At 38.3% G+C, this 20,893-nt stretch overlaps 1 protein-coding gene across 1 annotated transcript; it reads right to left on the bottom strand.

Annotated features, from left to right (window-relative positions):
• Positions 1 to 1,613: 1,613 nt before the first annotated feature.
• LOC105749221 (C-type lectin domain family 4 member K) lies at positions 1,614 to 20,000 on the bottom strand. The gene is made up of 7 exons (XM_012540908.2): positions 19,778 to 20,000; positions 9,247 to 9,294; positions 7,882 to 7,968; positions 5,924 to 6,025; positions 5,531 to 5,682; positions 4,912 to 5,030; positions 1,614 to 3,962 (listed from the first exon to the last, which is right to left on the bottom strand). Exons 1-7 carry the CDS (start codon positions 19,839 to 19,841, stop codon positions 3,797 to 3,799), a joined length of 738 nt encoding a protein of 245 aa, XP_012396362.1. The 5' UTR covers positions 19,842 to 20,000; the 3' UTR covers positions 1,614 to 3,796.
• Between the last annotated feature and the right edge of the window lie 893 nt (positions 20,001 to 20,893).

The raw sequence follows: 20,893 nt of genomic DNA, 5'->3' as shown, positions 1-20,893 counted from the left end.
ATTAGTTTCAAGGCGTTCCTATTCATATTTGAATGTTGGGTGGGGGTGACCTGAGCAATGCTTTTAATCCCATTCTGGCTCAAAAGCTGCTCATAGAGAATTGTTTCAAACCGGGTTCATTCTAGGTAAATAAGCAAACTTTCTTTGTGTTGTGTCTAAAACCTTTTAGCAAAAGTATTCTGATGGCTTTTATTTTTTTTTTTAATTTCCTGGAATTTTCCAAAATGTCACCATTAAAAACACATTCTCATTGTTATTCCAAAGTGATTCATTAGCATTTAATTTGTTGCCTTTCTAACCAGCCAAAACTCCTGCTTCTTTTGGGCTGAGCAACCTCATCTCTCCTGCCAGTGGCTCCCAGAACTAGGCAGCTTGTTCTCTTTTCATCTTTTATTTGCTCAGGGTTGTTGAGTATTTCAGCATAGAGGTGAGAGTCAGGAAGTCCTGGGGTTCAAATCCTTTCTCAGTCCCTAACAGTTTGACTTTCTCAGACAACCCCCTTTGGCATTAGGGAGAAGAGGAAAGGAAGAAATATTTATTAGGTTCCTCCTCTTTGCCAGGCACTCTGCTAAGTCATCATCAGCCATAGCTGGGACAGCCCACTTCCTTCTTACTTGAGGCTTCCTGAGCTGAACTATTTATTACCACTGGAACTGTTCGGTTGGCTTGGGCTTCCTGTTCTCTTGTTCTCTTAGGGGGAGGGAGGTTTTCATCAGAGTTGTCTGGATGCCAGCCTTGAACCAAAAGCCCAGAGAGGAAGAATAACTCTGAATCCATTCAGGGTCCCACCCCACTACATCAAGTACTGTGGTTATGATAATCTACTGGGCAGCTCCCAGGCCTTACTGGCTTCTCAGGGGTTTTCCCCAAATCTTGGACTTCTCCTCTGGGTGCTCACTGACTGTCCAGGCTGCCATTTTCTCTCTCTGGATGCTCTTTCTGGAATTTTGTTTGAAGTCCTTTAGATTCATGGGTCAAAAAGCAAAGTTATCAACATTATCCTGTAAAATGGCCCTCTCATGGTAATTCATAGGGATCATTTAATCTCACCTTTTGTCTTCAGCAACCCTTGGACCTCCTGTCAGCAATAAGTGGGAGGTGTGCATGTGTACACACACATATGTATATGAATGTATGTGCATTCATGTATACATGTATGAATTTATATGTGCATGTATATATGAGTATTTGTGTATGTGCATTGTGTGTCTCTGTGTGTATTTGTGTTTGTGTGTATATGAAGTTATGTGTATTCATGTATATTTGTGTGTATATATGTGTGTATGAGTATTTGTGTTTATGTGTATATGAATGCATGTGTATTCATGTATATTTGTGTGTATATGTGTGTATATGTGAGTATTTGTGTTGGTGTGTACATATGTATGGATTTTCACATGTAGGTGTGAATACTTGTGTGAGTGCATATATTTGTATGTTGTTTGTGTGTGTCTCTGTGTGTATTTGTCTATATATGTATGTATGAGTGGGAGGGGGGGGTCTGTTTATGACTTAACTAATTTTTTTGTCCTGGATGCTGCTGTTGGTCTGGGACCCTTTCTCAGGGTCCCATAAATGCATAAATAAAGTACAGAGGACTAAAAGCAAACCGATCCGAGTGAAGTCGTTTTTTAATTTGTTTTTACATGTGTACTTTGGATCATGCACTCCTCTGCCCATTTATGTTCAGGCCCCAGACGGTGCAGAATTCCTGTTCTAGAAAGATGGCTTCATGAACACATCCCAATGAACCACAAGCAGATCCAGACGTTCCATCCCCCCCGCCCCCGCGGGGTGGGTCCCCATCTTGCTTCTGTCTCTTGCTTAACAGCTGTGTAACTCATGTTATTTTCTCCGAGCCTCCATTTTCTCTGTCTTATAACAAGGAGAGGTGGTTAAGGCTATGGTTCTGGCGTTCCATATTTGACTGGAAACTCAGGGAAGTGGAGAGAGCCCGGAATTTGCAGTCTAGAGCTCAAAGCCCATCTCTTCTACTTACTATCTGTGACCTTGGACAAATCGTGTTACTTTTTCCTACTGAATAAATGAAATGCATTTGTTACTAGGCTAAGTACAAACACAAAAGCAACCTCAGTCCCTGCCCCCAAGGTGCTCGCATTTGATCAGGAGGAGATCATCCGTATAAGAGAAGGGTACCAGGGAGAAGTCTTTGTTTGAAAATGACAAGGATGGGGAGTGGAGTCATGAGCAAGCCAGTGGCTCGCCATTTACGACAGCAATGGCAGTCTTGATTTGATTCTGTAACTGAAACGAGTAGTTAGGGGACCAGAGGGTTTGCACTTGGCCAAGATGTTGGCTGTGAAGGAAAATGGGATGTGGCTGGGGCTGATCTAGATTGACCAGGTGAGGAGATCCTCAATCACGATAGTGAGGACCCAGGATGAGAGTTCTAGACCTGAAAGGTTCAGGTCCTCCAGGTCTTTGGAAAGGGATGACGTGGCCAGGGAGTTACATGAGAGAGTTGGACTGAAAGCTCTAAAATCTCTTTCTACCTTATTTATGATTTTTTGATATTGAATATTTGATATTGATATTTGATTTGATATTGAATATTTGATATTGATTTGATGTTGAATATTTATATGATTTTAGGTTTATTCACCCAGATGTCAATGGGGGAGCAGGAGGAGTGTGGGGGAAGAAAGCATTTAGTAAACACCTACTAAGTGCCAGGCACTGTGCTAAGGACTTTACAAATATTGTCTCATTTATTCTTCACAACAATCCCATGAGGTGGGTGTTAGAATCACCTCTTTCTACAGATGAGGAAACTAAGGCTGACAGAGACTGATTTGTCCAAAGATTTGAACACAGACCTTCTGTCTCCAGGACTAATGATCTATCCATGGCGCCATGTAGTTGCCATTAAACAGGAGGAGATGGCAAGGAGATTGATATCTGAATATTCTCCGTGAGTGCAATGAAATCTTGAGAAAACTCCATCATCAAGGGGACTTTTGCACATGATTTCCTCCTCCCTCTAGTTTAGCCTATACCCCTAATCCCTAGGGAGGGGAGCTCTCCAAATACTTTCTACAATAATTGCAACTGGTTAAAGACTTGCAGATGTGTTAAAAGTGACTTTTGTAGATAATATCCACCTTGGCTCCTTGTCGATATTAGAAATTTGCTTCTTGTGGTTATTTGCTCATTTGGTTAATATAGAAAATAAGCACGAGCTTATTTCAGTTACATAAGAATTCCTTTAAAGCCCTCTTTTTATGATTCAGCATTAAATAATCCATCAATAAACACTTTGGAAGTGTTCCCTCTATACCGGACGCTGCGCTAACCATAAAGAGAGAAAGATGAAAAAATCAAAGCGTTCCGGTCTTAGGGAGCTTGCATTCTCTCAAGACAAATAATGCACTCACGTAAAAATAACTAGAAGATAAATGTCAGGTAAATGCAAAGCAATTTGAGAGAAGGTGGAAGTGTAGCAGCCGGGTGGCTGGGAGGGTGGAACCAGGACAGACGTTCTGTAGGAGACGGTCTTGGAGAGGAGCTTGGAAAGCAGCTGGAGGTGAGGGGAAGGAGGAAGCACGTTTCGGGCTCTCATCGTTGGCCTTCATTCTCAGACAGGTCCAGTCCTTTGGATGGCTGCCCCATGGGATGGAGACATCAATAAGTCAGACTGATCAGCCCTGTACTGATCATGTTAGGATCCTTGGGGAGGGTTTCAAGTGGGAAAGAAACTGGAACCCGTAATCTGGTAGGGATGGTAGATTTTCCCCTCTTTTCACAAATGGGAAAGCAGAATAATTCAGTGTCTGTGTCATAATAATCCTTGGCAAGCTCTAGATGACTCACAGTTCCACTTACAGATGAACCTTAAGGGAGACTCACAGTTGAGATCATTCCATGATTTGAGCTTTTTATCCCAGAAATGGACACAGTGCTCATTGTCATTATTGTTGTTTGGTTCCCCATCTCTCCAAAACCTAGAGTGAAAGATGGGGGAAAGAGAAGGAGGGAGAGGGAGAGAAAGAGGAGGGAAAGAAAAGGAAGAAGGGAGAGGAGAGAGAGAGAGAGACAGACAGACAGACAGACAGACACACAGAGAGAGACAGAGAGGAGAGAGAAAAAGAGAGAGGAGTGACACACAGAGACACACACAAAGAGACAGACAGACAGAGAGACAATCAGAGAGAGAGAGAAGAGAGAGAGACAGAGGCAGAGACAGACAGAGATGAGAAAGAGAAACAGAGAGACAGAGACAGAGAGGGACAGAAAGAGAGAGGAGAGAGAGAGAAAAAAGAGAGGGGAGAGAGACAAAAATAGAGAAAAAGAGAGAGGGAGAGAAAGAGACAGAGAAAAAGAGAGAGAGGAAAGAGAGACAGAGGCAGAAACAGAGAGAGAGAGAGAAGAGAGACCCAGAGAAAGAGAGAGAGAGAGAGAGAAAGAGAGAGAGAGAGAGAGAGAGAGAGAGAAACAGATACAAAGTTTTCTACCAAAACTTAATAGAAAACTTCTTTCTCTGTGTTAGTCTGGTCCTGGACCCTGGCAACCTTAGGGTGACCTGGCCCCAGATTCCTGGCCCAGGAGGTCTCTCGGGATGTTCTACCTCTGTTCCCCTAACTTCTCCCTGAGACATCCCCAGGAGCCCCCTCCCCCTCTCCAGCCCCAGTCTCCCTTGCCAGAACCCCATCAAACTCAGGGCTCACGTCCTATTCCCCTTCTGTGTTTCTTGAGCCCACACACATGAGAACTTCAGCCACGTGTGCGTGCAGACAGCACATACATGTCCACAAGGAGCGCAGACACAAATGGATGTGGATGGAGTTCCTTCCCTGATTCCCTCTCAGCCTGGGCTCCCTGGAGAAAGCTCCCAGAGTCTCCGAAGGGCTCTTTTCAGATGGGAGGCCCCAGAGACCAGGCAGGGGGGCTCACCCTTTGGTCTTGGCTTCATCAAATGAGGTCCCATCTGACCAGCGGAAGGTCTTTTGATCTTCTCTTTTGTTCAGGCCATTCCAGAAATTGACACCATTCGTTTTATTATAAAGAAATTCCTAGAGATTGAGAAGGGGGTGCTGTTAAGGGGGCACAAAGGGATATTTTGGTGTAAGGGGATAATAATAACACATCTTCCAGGGTTGATATGAGATAAAATGAGCTAATATATAAAAATTTCATTCTAAATTTTGCAAATGGTAACTATTACTTTTGCAAATAAATCTAAGACTTGGCCAGTCAAAAATGAAGTGATTTGGGGGCAGCTAGATGGCACAGTAGATAGAACACCATCCCCGAAGTCAGGAGGACTTAAGTCAGACACTTAACACTTCCTAGCTGTGTGACCCTGGGCAAGTCACTTAACGCCAATTGCCTCAGCAAAAGAAGAAGAAGAAGAAGAAGAAGAAGAAGAAGAAGAAGAAGAAGAAGAAGAAGAAGAAGAAGAAGAAGAAGAAGAAGAAGAAGAAGAAGAAAAGAAAAATGAAGTGATCTGCTCATAGACACGACTTAGTGATGTCCCACCTCCCACTTTTAGGCCCTACAAAATGGCACTGACCTGCTCATCCACGGAGGTCACTGAGGTGAGGTGGGAGCCTTTGGACACACAGGTCTCCTCAGCTGCAGCCCAGGACTTTACACCACAGGAAAAGTAATAGAGGTGTCCCTTGTGGACGGTGTAAATCTCGGACAGTTTCTGCTTCAGGATTTCTTGGGAAGAAGAGAGTAAGAATATAGTAGGAACTGAGCACATCTTAGCCCCTGACTTCTGGGGTCAGGACCTTTGGAGATACCCCCTCTTCCCACGTGTGAGCCTGATCAGAGGTCCCTGGGCAGAGAGAGGGGCCCCTGGCCTTAAGAAGGAGGAGCAAACTAACCGGCCATCCCAAGCCTCCAGACCAGGGATGGGGCCTGGCTTCCCCTGGCACCAGGGAGGGACCAGCGGACTCACTGTTTTGGTCTCTGAGGGCGACGAGGGAGGCGTTGGCTTTCTCAGCGTCAGCTTTCCACCTGTAAGCTTCTGAGGTCGTGTTGATGGCTTTCATCTGGAGATCTAGGAGGAAAAGATGGAGAGAGAAGGCCTGGAGAGGTCGATCCAATTCAGCCCTAATGTCTGCCTTCATTTCATTCACAAGGACAGAGTGAAGTCGGGATCGCAGGTACTGTGCTACCCATTGTACAGATGTTAATCCTAAGGTCCAATGGCTCACCCAGAGACACACAATTAAAAGGCATCAAAGGCAGAATTTGAAGGGAGGTCTTCCCACCCCCCAAGGCCCATTGCCCTTCCACTGTTCTAAGAACTCTGGTTAGGTTTTGGCGTTGTTCACTCGGCACTAGAGCCAACAGTGCCCCTTTCCCTCCCCAGTGCTCTCTGCTTTGAGCTCCTGTGTTCAGATAGAAATCTTCCTCTTCTTCCAGTGTGAACTTCTCTGGAGATTACCTGCCCCTTTCCCACCTCTGCCCGACTTGTGAGTCACCCTCGCATTGGGACAGGAGACCCTGTTCCTCATCCAGCCCCGACTCTTCCCAGTTTGAGCTGTATGGGGGACTTCCCATCAGTTCTAGGCCTCCGTGGAACATTGTGGGAGGATTTCTTGTCCATGCTAGAGCAGTCCTACTTACTGATACCAGCACCTCCTGGGGCTTTTACAAATCACTGAAGACCCCAAAGAGCTTTTCTTTATGTAGATTATATCCAGCAGCGTACTGAGAAATGTTTAACAACAGGCTTTTTTTTTGGGAGGGGGGAGGAGAGAACAAAAATGTGCTACATTTTTGGTTCCCATTATTAATAGTTTTACCATCACTTTCTTAACCAAAAACCAATAAATTCGCCTTCTTTTGTAGCATTTGCTGATTTCCAAGCTATTGATACTCACCATGATAATTTAACAACGGTCTTTCACCAGCCTGAATAAGCTGGTTCCAACACTCTCCTGAATATCTCTATCAATTTTCACTATTACAATTACAACTATTACAACTACAATGACAACTGTGGCAGTATTTACTGTTTGCTACAATATTTACCATTCTAGAAATTAAAACATCTTAGTATTATTATGAAAATTATTTTCACTTTACAAATCCCCTAAAAGGGTTTCAGGGACCCTGGGAGCACACTTTGACAAGCATATCTTAAACTGAAGCATGGGTAACTGGTCAGAAGTACAGCTGAAGTTCCAGTCTTGTCTCCAACACATACTATTGTTGTGACCCTGGACAAGTCCCTTACACTTGATTTTGTTTGACTTCAAAGCAGAGGACCCAGAGACTATTCAGTCCATTTCCCCTCTGCTTATAAGCTTTTTCTGTTGCACCTTCAGTGTATATATAGAAAAAGAAATATAAACAATTGTGAGTTGTAGTGTTCCTCTCCCACTACATTTGAACATAATTCATTTTCTTTGTAATTCTATGTATTTTATTTTGTACATTTAAAATATTATTCTTTGAGAAACATTATTTATTTTTATCATTCTTTTCTTTTTAAATTTGGAGTTCCAAATTCTCTCCTTCCCTCCCACCCTTTCTTCACCTCCTGAGGAGGCAAATGATATATCAAATATACGTGTGAAATCATGCAAAACATATTTTCCTATTTCAGGAATAATGAGAGAAGGAGACTTTGATTTGCATCAGAGTTCATCAGTTCTCTTTCTGGAGGTAGACAGAATTATTTTTATCCTTATTTTAGTTTAAAATATTATTCTGAGAAAGGGGCCAGAAACTTCACCAGATTATCCAGTGGAATTATGACTCACAAAATGGTCCAGAATGTCTAGTTTAGACTCTAAAATCTTCTCCTTTCTAAGATTTACTCTATGGTTTTCTCTCCATTTAAGCAGAGAATGAGGATTAGAGTCCTAGATGGGGGTGGTGGAAGGAGAGGATGGGTCCACTTACACAGGTAAGTCACAGCTGCCAAGGAAGTTATCAGGATCAGAAGCAAGAGGGCCAGGACAGTATAGATGATCCATGGTCTCCTGTTGGCTGGACAGAGGAAAGAGAGGAAAGAGTTCTTAAAAAGACCTGGGGAGAATGTCTTGGAAGAGCTTTGGAGCTTCAGATATTGTGATTCTCTTAAAGGATGTAAAGCCCTTTGCCAAAATTACAGTTTCATCATAATGGCTGTTGTTTTTGTTATTATTGGTAGGTTCCAGTCTGAGGATAATGTCAATGCTTGGGCCTTCTACTGAGCTGTTGAGCTCAGACCTTGTTTTTAGAGCAACACAGGGATGTGGCAGTAAATGTTTAACAACCAGGTTCTATTTCTTTTTGGGGGCAGACAGGGGCTGGTGGAGGGAATGTATACACACTTTTAAGTTTAATCTGTGTTATCTGTGTAATGACTAATCTGTGTCATTCAGACTTCCTTAAGTCTGATCAATCAACAAAGCAATCAGTCAAGTCCCGATTTGTGAGTCTCTGAGACATAAATACTCTAAAGAAAATGCAACAGTTGTCTCAGAAAGGATTGCAGCTGGATCCAGCACAATCCTGGGCAGAGCCTATCCAGCTTGCATAGATTTAGGGATGGAACTTCCTTGGAGGGCAGGGGACCAGCCTTTCCTTTACAATGAGAAAACTAAATCACAAAAAAGGAAAATGACTTACAAGACCACACAGGTCATCACTGAGAAAGGGGGAATGTTCTGTCTACTGTGTCATGATCTCTTCAGCACAGACCTGAGATCCAGGTCCCGCCCGTCCAAAGGCCTTATGCTTTTTAGTTATACTTGTAGCCTGCTTCTCTGTGCAGAGGGCAATATAATCGTATTAATAAAGCTGGTTGTGTCCTTCCTCTGCTCAAAATCTCAGTCTATGATCACACCATCTCCTTTCAATAAATGCCATCATGGGGAACGACGTAAATTAGAGCTAGTGGCCGGAGTCCAGGTTCTAGGGCCATTTTGACCTCAAATCTGTCTCTCTGGGTAGCCTTGGTTGAGATTCCATGGCCCAGTTTCCTCACCTTTCTGCTAAGAGATGGCCTTGGAAAATACTCTTAGATCTCCATCTACAATTAGGTAACCTCTGTTAGGACCAGAGCAGCTTGGTGATACATCTCTCACTAGACTCCAAGGCCAAGGGGAAGGTAAAGACCAAAGGAGGTCCAAGCTCTTGCTTCTTTTCCTTAAGAGTCAAATCTGGAGCCCAGCCATCAGAGTCTGGTTCCCTCAGCGGCTCACAGAGTCTATCCATGCATTCACTTCTCCACCCAGCTATCCATCCGTCTGTCCATTCATCTACTCCTCCATTCTTACTTACCCAAAACATTAGAGGTCTGACCTAGGTTGTAGGAATGGTGGGATAGACCTGAGGAAAGAAAGAACAATTCCATCAGGTGATTCCTTGATCCAAGCTGGTTCTAACAAGAAACTCTTTCTAGTTGCATTCTTGCTTCTCCCCTTTCCTCACCTCACCCCCACTTTCTAAAACATAATTTTTCAGCCTAGAATCCTCAACTCCAGAAACAAAATCTTCTAACTTGAGGCTGAACTGAATGGATTATGGAATAATGTATTGAACATTAATTGAACATTAATCACCAATAGGCTAATTGCCATTTTATATATAGACTCAATATATATATATATATATATATATATATATATATATATATATATATATATTGACTCAACAAAAATGACTCATCTCCTTAATCAATCACATTACTTTCTTTTTAGCCCTAATCAAGAGCTACAGACCTCATGAGGAGATCACAAATTATCAACTCTCTTGTTTACATATTTAAAGTTCACCATGCTTGCTTGCTTCCTTGATTAATTAGGGTAGGAGGAGGAACTCTTTCCTTATACCAGATTACCAGGAAGAAGGCAATTTTCATTTAAAAAAAAAAAAAGAGAAGAAATACTTTGGGGAAGATATAAAAGAAAAAGAAGACCAGGAGACAGAGGGAAGTGTTCTGTTTGGAATTCAATACCCTTCATAATCTAGTCCCTTCCCACTTTCCTAGTCTTCCTCCACTTTATTTTCTATCATGTACTCTTTGATCCATTGGTTCTGGTCCGGCTGTTCCACAAAGAAAATACTCCTCATCCCAGGTGTTGGTGTTTTTGCTGGCGGTTCCCCATGCCTAGAAGGCTCTGCCTTTTTTGCTTTGACTACTGATCTCCCTGGTTTCCTTTGAATTCCAACTAAAATCCCACATTCTATAGGAAGTCTTCTCCAACTCCTCTGCCTTCTCTCAGTTAATTATCTTCTGTTTATCCTACATATAGCCTCCTCTGTCCATGTCTGTTTGCACGTTCTCTCCCTCATTAGGGAATATCCCCGATACTTAGCCCAGTACCTGGAACACAGTAAGCACTTAATAAATGTTTATTGGCTGTTGAATTCTAACCTGTACTACAAGGCTGGCGGGTAAGAGATATGATATAGAGAAGGAAGAGAACAATAGAGATCCCTGAATTTTTGGAACTAATAAATACATCTAAGGTTTTTTTTGTTTTGTTTTGTTTTGTTTTTTGCAGAGAAGGGAGCTGGACCTTTTCTGCGGGAAGCTATTTCTTGTGCTTATGATAATGTGGAATCACAGATGTCTTCAGATGAGTAAGTATCCAATAATGGTGAAAGGAAAGTTAACTGAGTCATAGTGGCTAGTGTCTCCATTCTGAAGAGTGCTTGGGTGGCCACGTTTTAAACTTCATGTAAGTGGTAGAGAGGTCTCTTTTCTCCCCAAGTATCTAGGTTATGATAAAAAGGTTTTGACAATATATCAGCTTAAATAACTGCTGACTACTTAAGAGTGTTTTGGACAGGGGAAATAAGTAAGGGGAAAAGGGAATGAGTTTCCTTTGTTAAAGGAAAAGTGAAGATGATAGAATAGCATCCTTTTATTGGAAATGCTGAAGTCTCCTTCCATTAACTCTACCATAAGAAATCTAGAAAATGCATCATTCTAAATTATGGTGGAGAAATCCAAGCGAAAGTCATCATGAGTCATTTTACCAACCTGGCCTGGGATAATAACAGAGAAGTTTGTGGGACAAGGGAAAAGGACTGGACTGGAACTTGACTTAGAGACATTCAAGGAAGAGATGGTGCCCAAGGGCAAATCCATACTGGATTATCTCTTCCTTGTGCATTGGTGCCATCTGGCAGATTTGTTGCTCACTATCCAGTTCTAGATTGGGTAGATTGAGGAGGAGAATCTATGTCCAACGATGACTTTCTAGGGTAAAAAGAGAAGTGGGTTCTAAACTGTCACATCTAGAAATAGTTTTTTTAATGAATTAATGATTTAAGAGAAGAATGGAAAGAGAGAGGAAGAGGAATGCAACTAAGTGAGATGAGGAAGGAAAAGAAAAGTTAGGAAACAATCTCACATTATCATCAGGGTATACAAGTGGACATCAATATAAATACAGAAAGGTGGGGAATGGGGAAATTGCTGACAATTGAAATTCACTCACATCTCACCTGAGTTAGTCAAAGGAAGGAAGAATACAGCAATATCTCACTTAAAAAGGAAATAGGAAAGAAAAGAGAAAAGGGAGAAAGGGGAATTAAAGAGAGAATAGATAAAGGGAAATAAATCCTAATTAAAACAAACTAAGGTGGTACAAAAATATTTATAGTTTTTTTTTAGACGACAAAAAATTGGAAAATGAAGGGGTGCCCATCAATTGGGGAATGGCTAAGCAAGTTGTGATATTAAATGTTATGGAATACTATCTTATTGTAAGAACTAATAAAGCAGATGGTTTCAGAGAGACTGGGGGTGGGGTGAGGAGAGTCATGCAAACTGAGTCAGAATTAAGTGAACAGGACTAGAAGATGGGTTTATACAATGGCAACAACATCGTAAAGGTTCATTGTAATGACCACTCACAACTCCAGAGAATTTATGAAACAAGCTCTCCTCATCTCTTAAGAGCAAAGTGAGGGATAAAGAGGAACTAATAAGATGCATTTTTTTGGATGTCATCAACACAGAAATTTGGTTTGACTCTACATTGATTGTATAAGCAGAGGAGTGTTTCTCTTTCAATCTCAATTGGAAAAGGACAATTGAGATGAGAGAAAAGATAGATTTTTGTTAATTAAAATGGTTTAAAAAAGAAAGTATTGCTAAGACTTATAAAAACCTGGTGGGGGAAACCAAAGACTCTAGGGGCAAAGATGGAGCTTTTATATGTACTGATTTAAAATAGTTTTATATATATAATCTATTGTGTCATGAGGCACTTTACTAGACACTGGGGGCACATAGAAAGAATTAAACAATCTGTATTAAAAAACAATCTATTTGAGAAGGAGAATATTGGTTTTGCCAGATTAAAGGGTGATAACCCCAGGTTAAGACTGTAGTGGTTAAATTCCATCTTGAAAAAAGAGAGAGATTCTATTAAATGGAGGTGAGGAGGAAGTGTACTTCAGAAATGTGGGATATCCTGAGCAAATGAACAAAGATGAAAGATTGAGGTTTGCATGTAAGAAATATAGTAGGGATGATTTTTTGGCTCATAGAATTAGGAAGGGGAATAAGGTCCAAGAAGACTGAAAAAATAGGAAATGGGGCCAGGCTGTGAAGAGCTTTACAAGCTAGACAGAATTCATATTTAATCCTGTGGATAATGGGAAGTTTCTATCATTTTTTAAAGGAAGAAAATAAGCATTTATTAAATGCCTATTTTGTATCAGACACTCTGCCTGGAAGACACTTTATGTACAAATGTGTACAAATATCATCTCACTTGATCCTCAGAACAATTCTGTGATATAGGTGATTTTATTATCCAAATATTTAGAGTTGACAAAACTAAGACAGAAATTGAGTAATTTGTCCAGAGTCAAATATTGGGAATACAAAGAAAGGCAAAGAAACCATCTCTGTTCCTAAGAAGTTCTCAGTCTGGGATCATGAGATCATTGGTTCAGAACCAGAAGGGATTCCAGGGCCAATTTCATTTTACATATGAAAAAACAGGTCTAGAGAAGAGAAAAGAGATGACTTGCTCAAGTTCACATGGAAATAAGCATCCGGAGTGAGTTTTGAACTAATTTTTCTGACCTGAAAGGCAGGGCTGAGATACCAATCAGGAGACCATTTCGAGGGCTTGACAAGACTTGATGGGAGCCTTAAAAGAGATGGTGGTTGTCTAAGCAGAGAGAAGGGGTCATATATGAGAGCCCTCTTGGAAATAGAAAGGGCTTAATTTGCACATTTAGCTAATATGTGGGGTGGAGACGAGGAGGATAATGCTGACATTAAGAATGTGGGACACTTGAGAAATGATGGAGATTTTTTTTGCAGAAATAAGGGAGTTTGGATAAAGGGTGTGTTTGGAAGGAATGACTATGAGTTTAATTTGGGGTTTATTAGGATCTCTATCTCTGTCTCTTTGTCTCTGTCTGTCAGTCTTTCACTTTCCAGAGAGGAAGAGGATGGAGTAAAGAGAACCTTCCATCTGAATTCTCCCAACATTTTTCTCCAAGCAACTTTAATATAATGTGTCAAATCAAATTCTTGAGTGGTACGGCCAAAAGAAGATTGAGATGAGATGCTTTTCAACCCAACAACTCAGGAGGTTGGGAGGAAAGGTCAAAGAGAAAATACTGCAATCATCCAGAGAGAAACCATTTCAAATACCATGGAATCATAGTCACTATCACACAAAATTTAGCACCCATCACATTATAGGAGCATGATATTCTGTGAGACAAAGGAGTTAGAATTATAACCAAGAATAACCTACCTAGCAAAAGCAAATATAATCCTTCAGAGAAAAATAACATTATATAATGAAACAGAGGACTTTTAAATATTCCTGATAAAAAAATCAGAGCTGAATCAAAGATCTGACATTCAAACATAAGATTCAAGAAAATCACAAAAAGTTACACATGAAAGAAAGATAAAAATGACATAAGGTTAAACTATTTATGTTCCTATATGGAAAGATAGTACGTATAACTCCTTTAATATTATAAGGGCATTTGGAAAGAGTTTATATTGACAAAAAATGGGGATTAAAGTTGATTATGTTGCATGATAAAAAAAAATGGAAAGGTAAGAATGAAGAATACACTGGGAGAAGGAAAAGGGAGAGGAAAAATGGAGAAAATTGTCACACATAAAAAAGTTACAGAAGTAAAAGTTTTTACAATGGAGGGGACAAGAAGGCAATCCTTGACAATCCTTGAACCTTATTCTCAGCTTAATTGGTTGAAGGAAGGAAGAAGTGCACACACATGCACACGCACACTCACAAACACACACTCACACACACTCAGTTTAGTATAAAAATCTATTGTACTCAACAGAGAAGTGAGAGAGGAAAGGGCTTAGAGAAAGAGACTATGTGATGAAAGGGAAATTAGATTAAGAGGCCACTAGTGGCCAGAGGGAAAACAGACTTTTGAGGGCAGACAAGGTAAAAAAAAGAGAGGGCAGGGAGAAGATAAGGAAGAAAATAAGATGGAGAAGAAAGTTGGTAGTCACAACTGTGAATTTGAATGGAATGAATTTTCTTAAAAATGGAAGCAGATAGCAGAATGGATAGGAAACCAGAATCCAAGAATAAATTGTTTACAAAAACTCTTGAAAGAGACACACATACAGAGTTAAAATAAGATACTACAGCAAATCAATTATGCTTCATCTGAAGTAAAAAGCCAGGAGTAGAATCATGATCTTAAAGAAAAAGTAAAAAAGAGATCTAACTAACTGAAATAATCAGGGAAACTTTTTTTTTTGGCTAAAAAATACTATAGATAACGAAGCAATATCAATACTAAACATATATGTACCAAATGACACATGATCCAAATTCTTTAAAAAAAAGTTAAATGAGTTATAGAAAAAATAAATACTACAGCCATACTAGTGGAGAACCTCAAACTACTCCTCTCAGAAGTAGATAAATCTAACAATAAAATAAATAAGAACAAGATCAAGGAGATGAATAGAATTTTTTAGTCTCAAGATAGTGATCTTGAGAAAATTGAATGAAAATAGAAAAAAGTGTACCTTTTCCTTGACTGTGCATGGTTTCTTTACAAAAAGTGACCCATGTATTAAGGTATAAGAAAACCTCACAAACAAATACAAAAAAAGCATAAATATTAAATGCACCCTTTTAGAATGATGCTAGAAAAATTACATTAAATAAAGGACTTTGGAAGCTAGATTAAAATTCATCGAAAACTTAATGATTTAATCCTAAAGAGTGAGAGTGTCAAAGAACAAATCATAGAAAAAATAATTTCATTAAAGAGAATGTCAGCATACCAAAAATTTTGGGATGTAGCCAAAGCAGCACTTAAGAGGAAAAATTTTATATTTCTAAATGCTCACATTTATACTTACATTTACATTTTAATTACATTAAATTGCATTTAAATATAATTACATTACATTTAAACATTACACTCACAAAGTGAGAGAAAATAGAGAAATGAATTGGACTTACAAATAAAAATGCATAGAAAAAGCATAAATTAAACAGCTACAATTAGACACTAAGGCAGCTAGGTAATGCAGCAGATAGAGTGCTAGGCCCAGAGTCAGTAAGACTTGAGTTCAAATTTAGGCTGAGAGATTTAACTAGTCTCTGGACAAATCACTTAACTCTGTTTTTTCTTATCTCTAAAACTGGAGAAGGAAATAGCAAACTACGCTAAAATGTCTGCCAAAAAGAACTTTCACCCTCCATTCCTGCCTCAAAGGGGGTCATGAAGAGCCAGAAATGACTGAAATGATTAAACTACAATGAAATTAAACACAAATAGAAATTCTGAAAATCTAAAGAGAGATTAATAAAATTGAAAGTAAAATGAAACAAAAGTAAAAGTAAAACAAAACAAAAAACAACCCACTACTGAACTAATAAATAAAGCTAGGAGATGGTTTTTTTTTTTGTGTGTGTGTGGGGGGGACCCAAAAAACAAATAAGCTAGAAAAACTTGATTAATTTGATTTAAAAAAATTACCAGTATCGAAAAAGGTGGCTTTAATATCAATAAAGATGAAATTTACAAGTAACTATTAGAAGCCATTTTGCCCAATTATATGTCCCAAACACTGATACTCTAAGAGAAATGGATGAATATTTATAAAAATACAAATTGCCCATATTAAAAGAAGAAATAGAATACATAGATAATACTATCTTAGAAAAATAAATTGAACAAATCATAAATGAATTCCCTAAGAAAAATGCCTAGAATTAGGTTTATTTAACAAGTATATTCTACCAAACATTTAAAAAACAATGAATTTCAATCTTACATAAACTATTTGAAAAAAATAAAGGTGTCTTACTAAATTCCTTCTATGATGCAAATATCTAGCCCACAAAGAAGAAAATAGAGAAAGAAAACTATAGACCAATTTCTCTAAAGAATATTGATGCAAAAAATTAAATAAAACACTAGCAAGGAAATGATAGTAATATGTTACAAAGATCAAAAACTATGGTAGAATTTATAGCAGGAATGAAAAGCTGGTTCCATATTAGGAAAATTCCAAATGTAATTGACCATATCCAGAACAACAACAACAACAACAAATCACATGATTAACTTAATAGATGCAGAAAAAACTTTTGACAAATATTATATCCATTATTACTAAAAACATTAGAAAGCATAGGGATAAATGGAGCTTTTATTTAAAAAGTAATAGTTCTTTAAAACCAAAAGCAAGTATTATATGTGATGATGATAAGCTAAAAGCCTTCCAAATAATATCAAGATGAAGCAAGGGTGTTCATTATAATACCAGTCAATATTATACTTGACAATAGCAAAGAAATAAAAAGAATAACAATAAGCAACAAAGAAACAAAACATTCATTCTTTGTAGATGGTATGAGAATGGTATACTTTGAGATGGTATGCTTAGAGAATCCTAAAGAATCAATTAAAAAATAGTTGAAATAATAAGCAGCTTTGTCAAAATGGAAGGATAAAAAATAAACCCACTTTAATCATCATCATATTTATGTTATCTATAAAACCAAGCACTAAGAGAAGGAAAGAGAAATTCTGTTTAAAATAGGTTTAGACAGTCCACAGTTACAAAATATTTCTCACACAAATGCAAATCTAAACAATTGGAGAAATATTAATTTCTCATGCTAGGCTTAGACAGTTCTTCCTAAACAAATTTACTCATTCAGCACCATATCAATTAAGCTATCAAAAATTATTTTACAGAGCTTAAAAAAACTCATCTGGAAGAACAAAAGGGCAAGAATATCAAGGGAATTAATGGGAAAAAATGTAAAAGAAGGAAACCTAAATAGAAAGCAAACAAATTTCAAACTATATTACAAAGCAGTAATCATCAAAACAACATGTTATTAGATAAGAAATAGATCAGTGGAATATATTAGGTACACAATATGCAGAAGTAAATGATCATAATAATCTAGTGTCTGATAAACACAAACATCTAAGCTTTGGGGACAAGAACTCAATTTTTGACAAAAACTGCTGGGAAAACTGGAAAGCAATCTGACAGGAAATTAGCATAGACTAATATCTCATACCACATTCCAAGGCATGGTCCAGATGGAGCTATGATTTAGACATAAAATATGATAAGTCAATTATGGGAGCATCAAAAAATTATCTGTAAGATCTGTGGATAAGGGAAGAATTTATGGCTAAATAAGAAAGAGAAGTTCACAGGATATAAAATGGATAATCTTGATTAAAATTAAATAAAATTAAAATGTCTGCATAAACAAAGCCAAAATTCAAAGAAAAGCAGGAAATTAGGAACAATTTTTTACAGCAAATTTCTCTGATAAAGGCTTCATTTCTGAAATATATAGAGAACTAAGTCAAATTTATAGGAATATAAGTCATATCCCCCAATTTATAAATGGTCAAAGAATATGAACAGGCTGTTTTCAGATGAATTAAAGTTATCTATAGTCATATAAAAAATACTCAATCATTACTGATTAGAGAAATGCAAATGAAAATCTTTCTGCGGTATCCTGACATCTATTAGATTGGCTAATATGACAGAAAAAGAAAATAGCAAATGCTGGAGGGCATGTGGGAAAATTGGGACACTAACACACTTAGTGGAGTTGTGTACTGATACAACCATTCTGGAGAATAATTTGGAACTATGCCTAAAGTGTCATCCAACAATTTCAAATTGCTAGGTCTGTATCCCAAAGAGATTAAAGGAAAAGGAAAAGGACCTATATGTACAAAAATATTTATAGCAGCTCTTTTTGTTATGATAAAGAACTGGAAACTGAGGGGATATTCATCCATCAACGGATGGCTAAAGATGTGATGGAGTACTATTGTTCTATAAGAAATGACAAGAGCAAGGCTTTCAGAAAAACCTAAGTTGACTTATATGAATTGATTCTAGTGAAATGAGCAGAACGAGAACATTATACACAGTAACAATAATCGACTGTGAAGGACAGTTACTCTCATCAATACAGTGATCCATGATAATTCCAAAGAATCCATAATGAAAAATGCTATTTCCCAAGAAATAATCGATGAATTCTGAGTTGAAGTTGAAGTCCATTCTTTTCACTATTTTTATTACCCCCCATTTTTTGCGGCATTTACATGGAAATATGTTCTGCATGACTTTACAACAACAACAATGGATATCATATTGTTTGCCTTCTCAATGGATAGGAAATGGACAAGAGAGAGGATGACAATTTGGGACTCAATATAAAAAAAGAATGTTAAAAGGAAGAAAGAGGGAGAAAGAAAGACAAAGAGACAGAAACAGAGACACACAGAGAGACAAAGAGACAGACAGACAGACAAAGAAAAAAACTAGCCTAGGATAGAGCCTTAAGGGAGGGACACTTCATAGTTAGAAGCTGTGATAAGGAGGGTAAAGTATCAAGGAAGAAAGAGTAGTTAGAATGAAACGAGTGATGATTCATTAATTATAGCTAATATACACTGATAATTGTCATACTCTCTCTTCATTTATTAATTATTCCATAGCCCTTCATTTACTGATTATTATAATATATTATAATATGTTAAGAGGATATATTCTTTTAAAGAAATCCAGGATTCTGGGAATGGGAGAGAAAATAATATTGTTAGGGTTTATCCTACAGACCACCTGGACAGGAGAAAATAAACGAAGGGCTAGGGAAACACATCTCAACTGTGTCCTCAAAACTTGATTTTTTAGTAATGGGAGTTTCAATGATCCTTACAATTGCTGTCGTTCTGTCTTTGTAAAAGCAGAGCAGATAATAAGCTTATGGCTTTCTTCAACAATAATTTTAAGCTTCTAAATGTGGAGCAAATAACAAGAGGAACTGTGAGTCTGAGCCCAAGCCTCTTCGAGAAAATTGTTGCTCAAACAGAAACATGAAGTGCTTTGTGAACCTTAAGATACTATAAATCCTATTATTAGGACTCGGCACCTATTAAGCACTTAAAAATTTGTTGACTGACTGACTGATACAGGGTACAAAGTATAAAGTATCCATAAAGGGAGTTTAGGAGACATGATCAATAAAGTATATATATATTTTTAACAAGTAGCTTGTCAAACCTTAGCCTCTCTTCCATTCCTCCCAGCCCTTTCCATGGATGAAGTTCATTAGCCTCCAGGCAGTGAGGTATGGTGGATAGAGATCACTGGACTTGCCGAGTGGCATTGGATAGTCAGGATGATCTGCTTCAGAATCCCAGTATTAGCCAGATTGGAATGGGATCTCTAAGGTCCCTTCCAGTTGTAAATGGAAGAGCCTGATTTCTAGGGACTTGACTTCTCCAAGCACATCAAGGATCCCAACTTAGCCTGAGGGCTTACCTTTTCCAGCCTGGGGCACTGCATTTCTCTGGGTCACATTTTCATAGATGCTATTCATTTCCATCCTGCTGGCTCTTCAGAAGCAGCCTGACCTATCTCTAGATTCTGATGGGGACATCAGCAGCTTTTTTCTCATCAGAACACTGGGAAGAAGAAGTGAAAACTTCAAAGTCCATTATGGTTTTTTCAGTGTTTTGTCAAGAGGCTCTGTGAGTCAGTGACTAACACCCCCCAAAAGGGTGTGCTTCTCTTTCTCCTTCTTCCTCTTTCCCTGATTTAGTGGGCATTCTTCCTCTTTGTGGCTGAAGCCACAAGGGTACTACTGTTCTACGAAGGGAAAGACATGAAATATGAAAGAAAGGGAGAAAACATTTGTATGGCACCTACTATGTGCCAGACATTAAGTACTTTACAAATATTTGATTGATACAATAACGTTTGAGGTGGATGTTATTATTAACTTCATTTTAGAGATGAGGAAACTGAGACAGAAAGAAGTTTAAATAGCTTGCTCAGAGTTACACAACTAATAAATGTCTGAGACTGGATTTGAACTCAGATCTGCCTGATGCTTTGCCATCCAGTCACCAGGCTGTCTCAGGAGTGTGGTGGAAGCCATATTGTATCGGTACCGATGATTTTGTTCAACCCGTGAGTAGGACTTTATATTTACCTGTTTTTCACATTTATTATAATTATTTATAAACAAAATTTTATATACAAATTTATATATAAATACATATATATATATACACATAAACAAAATTATATGTAAACATGATTGACTACTAATTCACTGTGAAATTATTGATAGCAGGGATTATCGCATTCTTTATATATATAAAATATATATATATATATATAACATAGTACCTGAACACAGAAGGTACTCAAAAATATGCTGATTGACCCTGGTGCCCTCAGCCAAAATAGGGACCTTGTCATTGACTTAGGACTAGATGGTTTGGGAAAATGAAATGCTGAATTTGAGATATTTGTGACATATTCAAGTCGAGATGTTCAGCAGGAAACTGGAAATGAAACTAGATTGAAAAGGATTGAGGAATAACTGAACAGAATGGAGGTAATGAATAAAGACAGCCTTTTCTAGGACTT

The sequence above is a fragment of the Sarcophilus harrisii genome, chromosome 2, assembly GCF_902635505.1.
Source record: "Sarcophilus harrisii chromosome 2, mSarHar1.11, whole genome shotgun sequence".
NCBI lineage: Eukaryota > Metazoa > Chordata > Mammalia > Dasyuromorphia > Dasyuridae > Sarcophilus > Sarcophilus harrisii.
Note: the sequence above shows the minus strand (reverse complement) of the source record. Positions and strands in the feature narration are given on the sequence as shown.

What these genes read in the sequence shown, in the direction of transcription:
- LOC105749221 (XM_012540908.2), bottom strand. Translation starts at nt 19,841, where the DNA reads ATGGAAATGAATAGCATCTATGAAAATGTGACCCAGAGAAATGCAGTG. An exon ending in GGCAGCTGTGACTTACCTGT is followed by an intron (nt 6,026 to 7,881) that starts GTAAGTGGACCC and finishes TTTTCCTCCTAG; the next exon opens with ATCTCCAGATGAAAGCCATC. An exon ending in CGCCCTCAGAGACCAAAACA is followed by an intron (nt 5,683 to 5,923) that starts GTGAGTCCGCTG and finishes CTTCTTCCCAAG; the next exon opens with AAATCCTGAAGCAGAAACTG.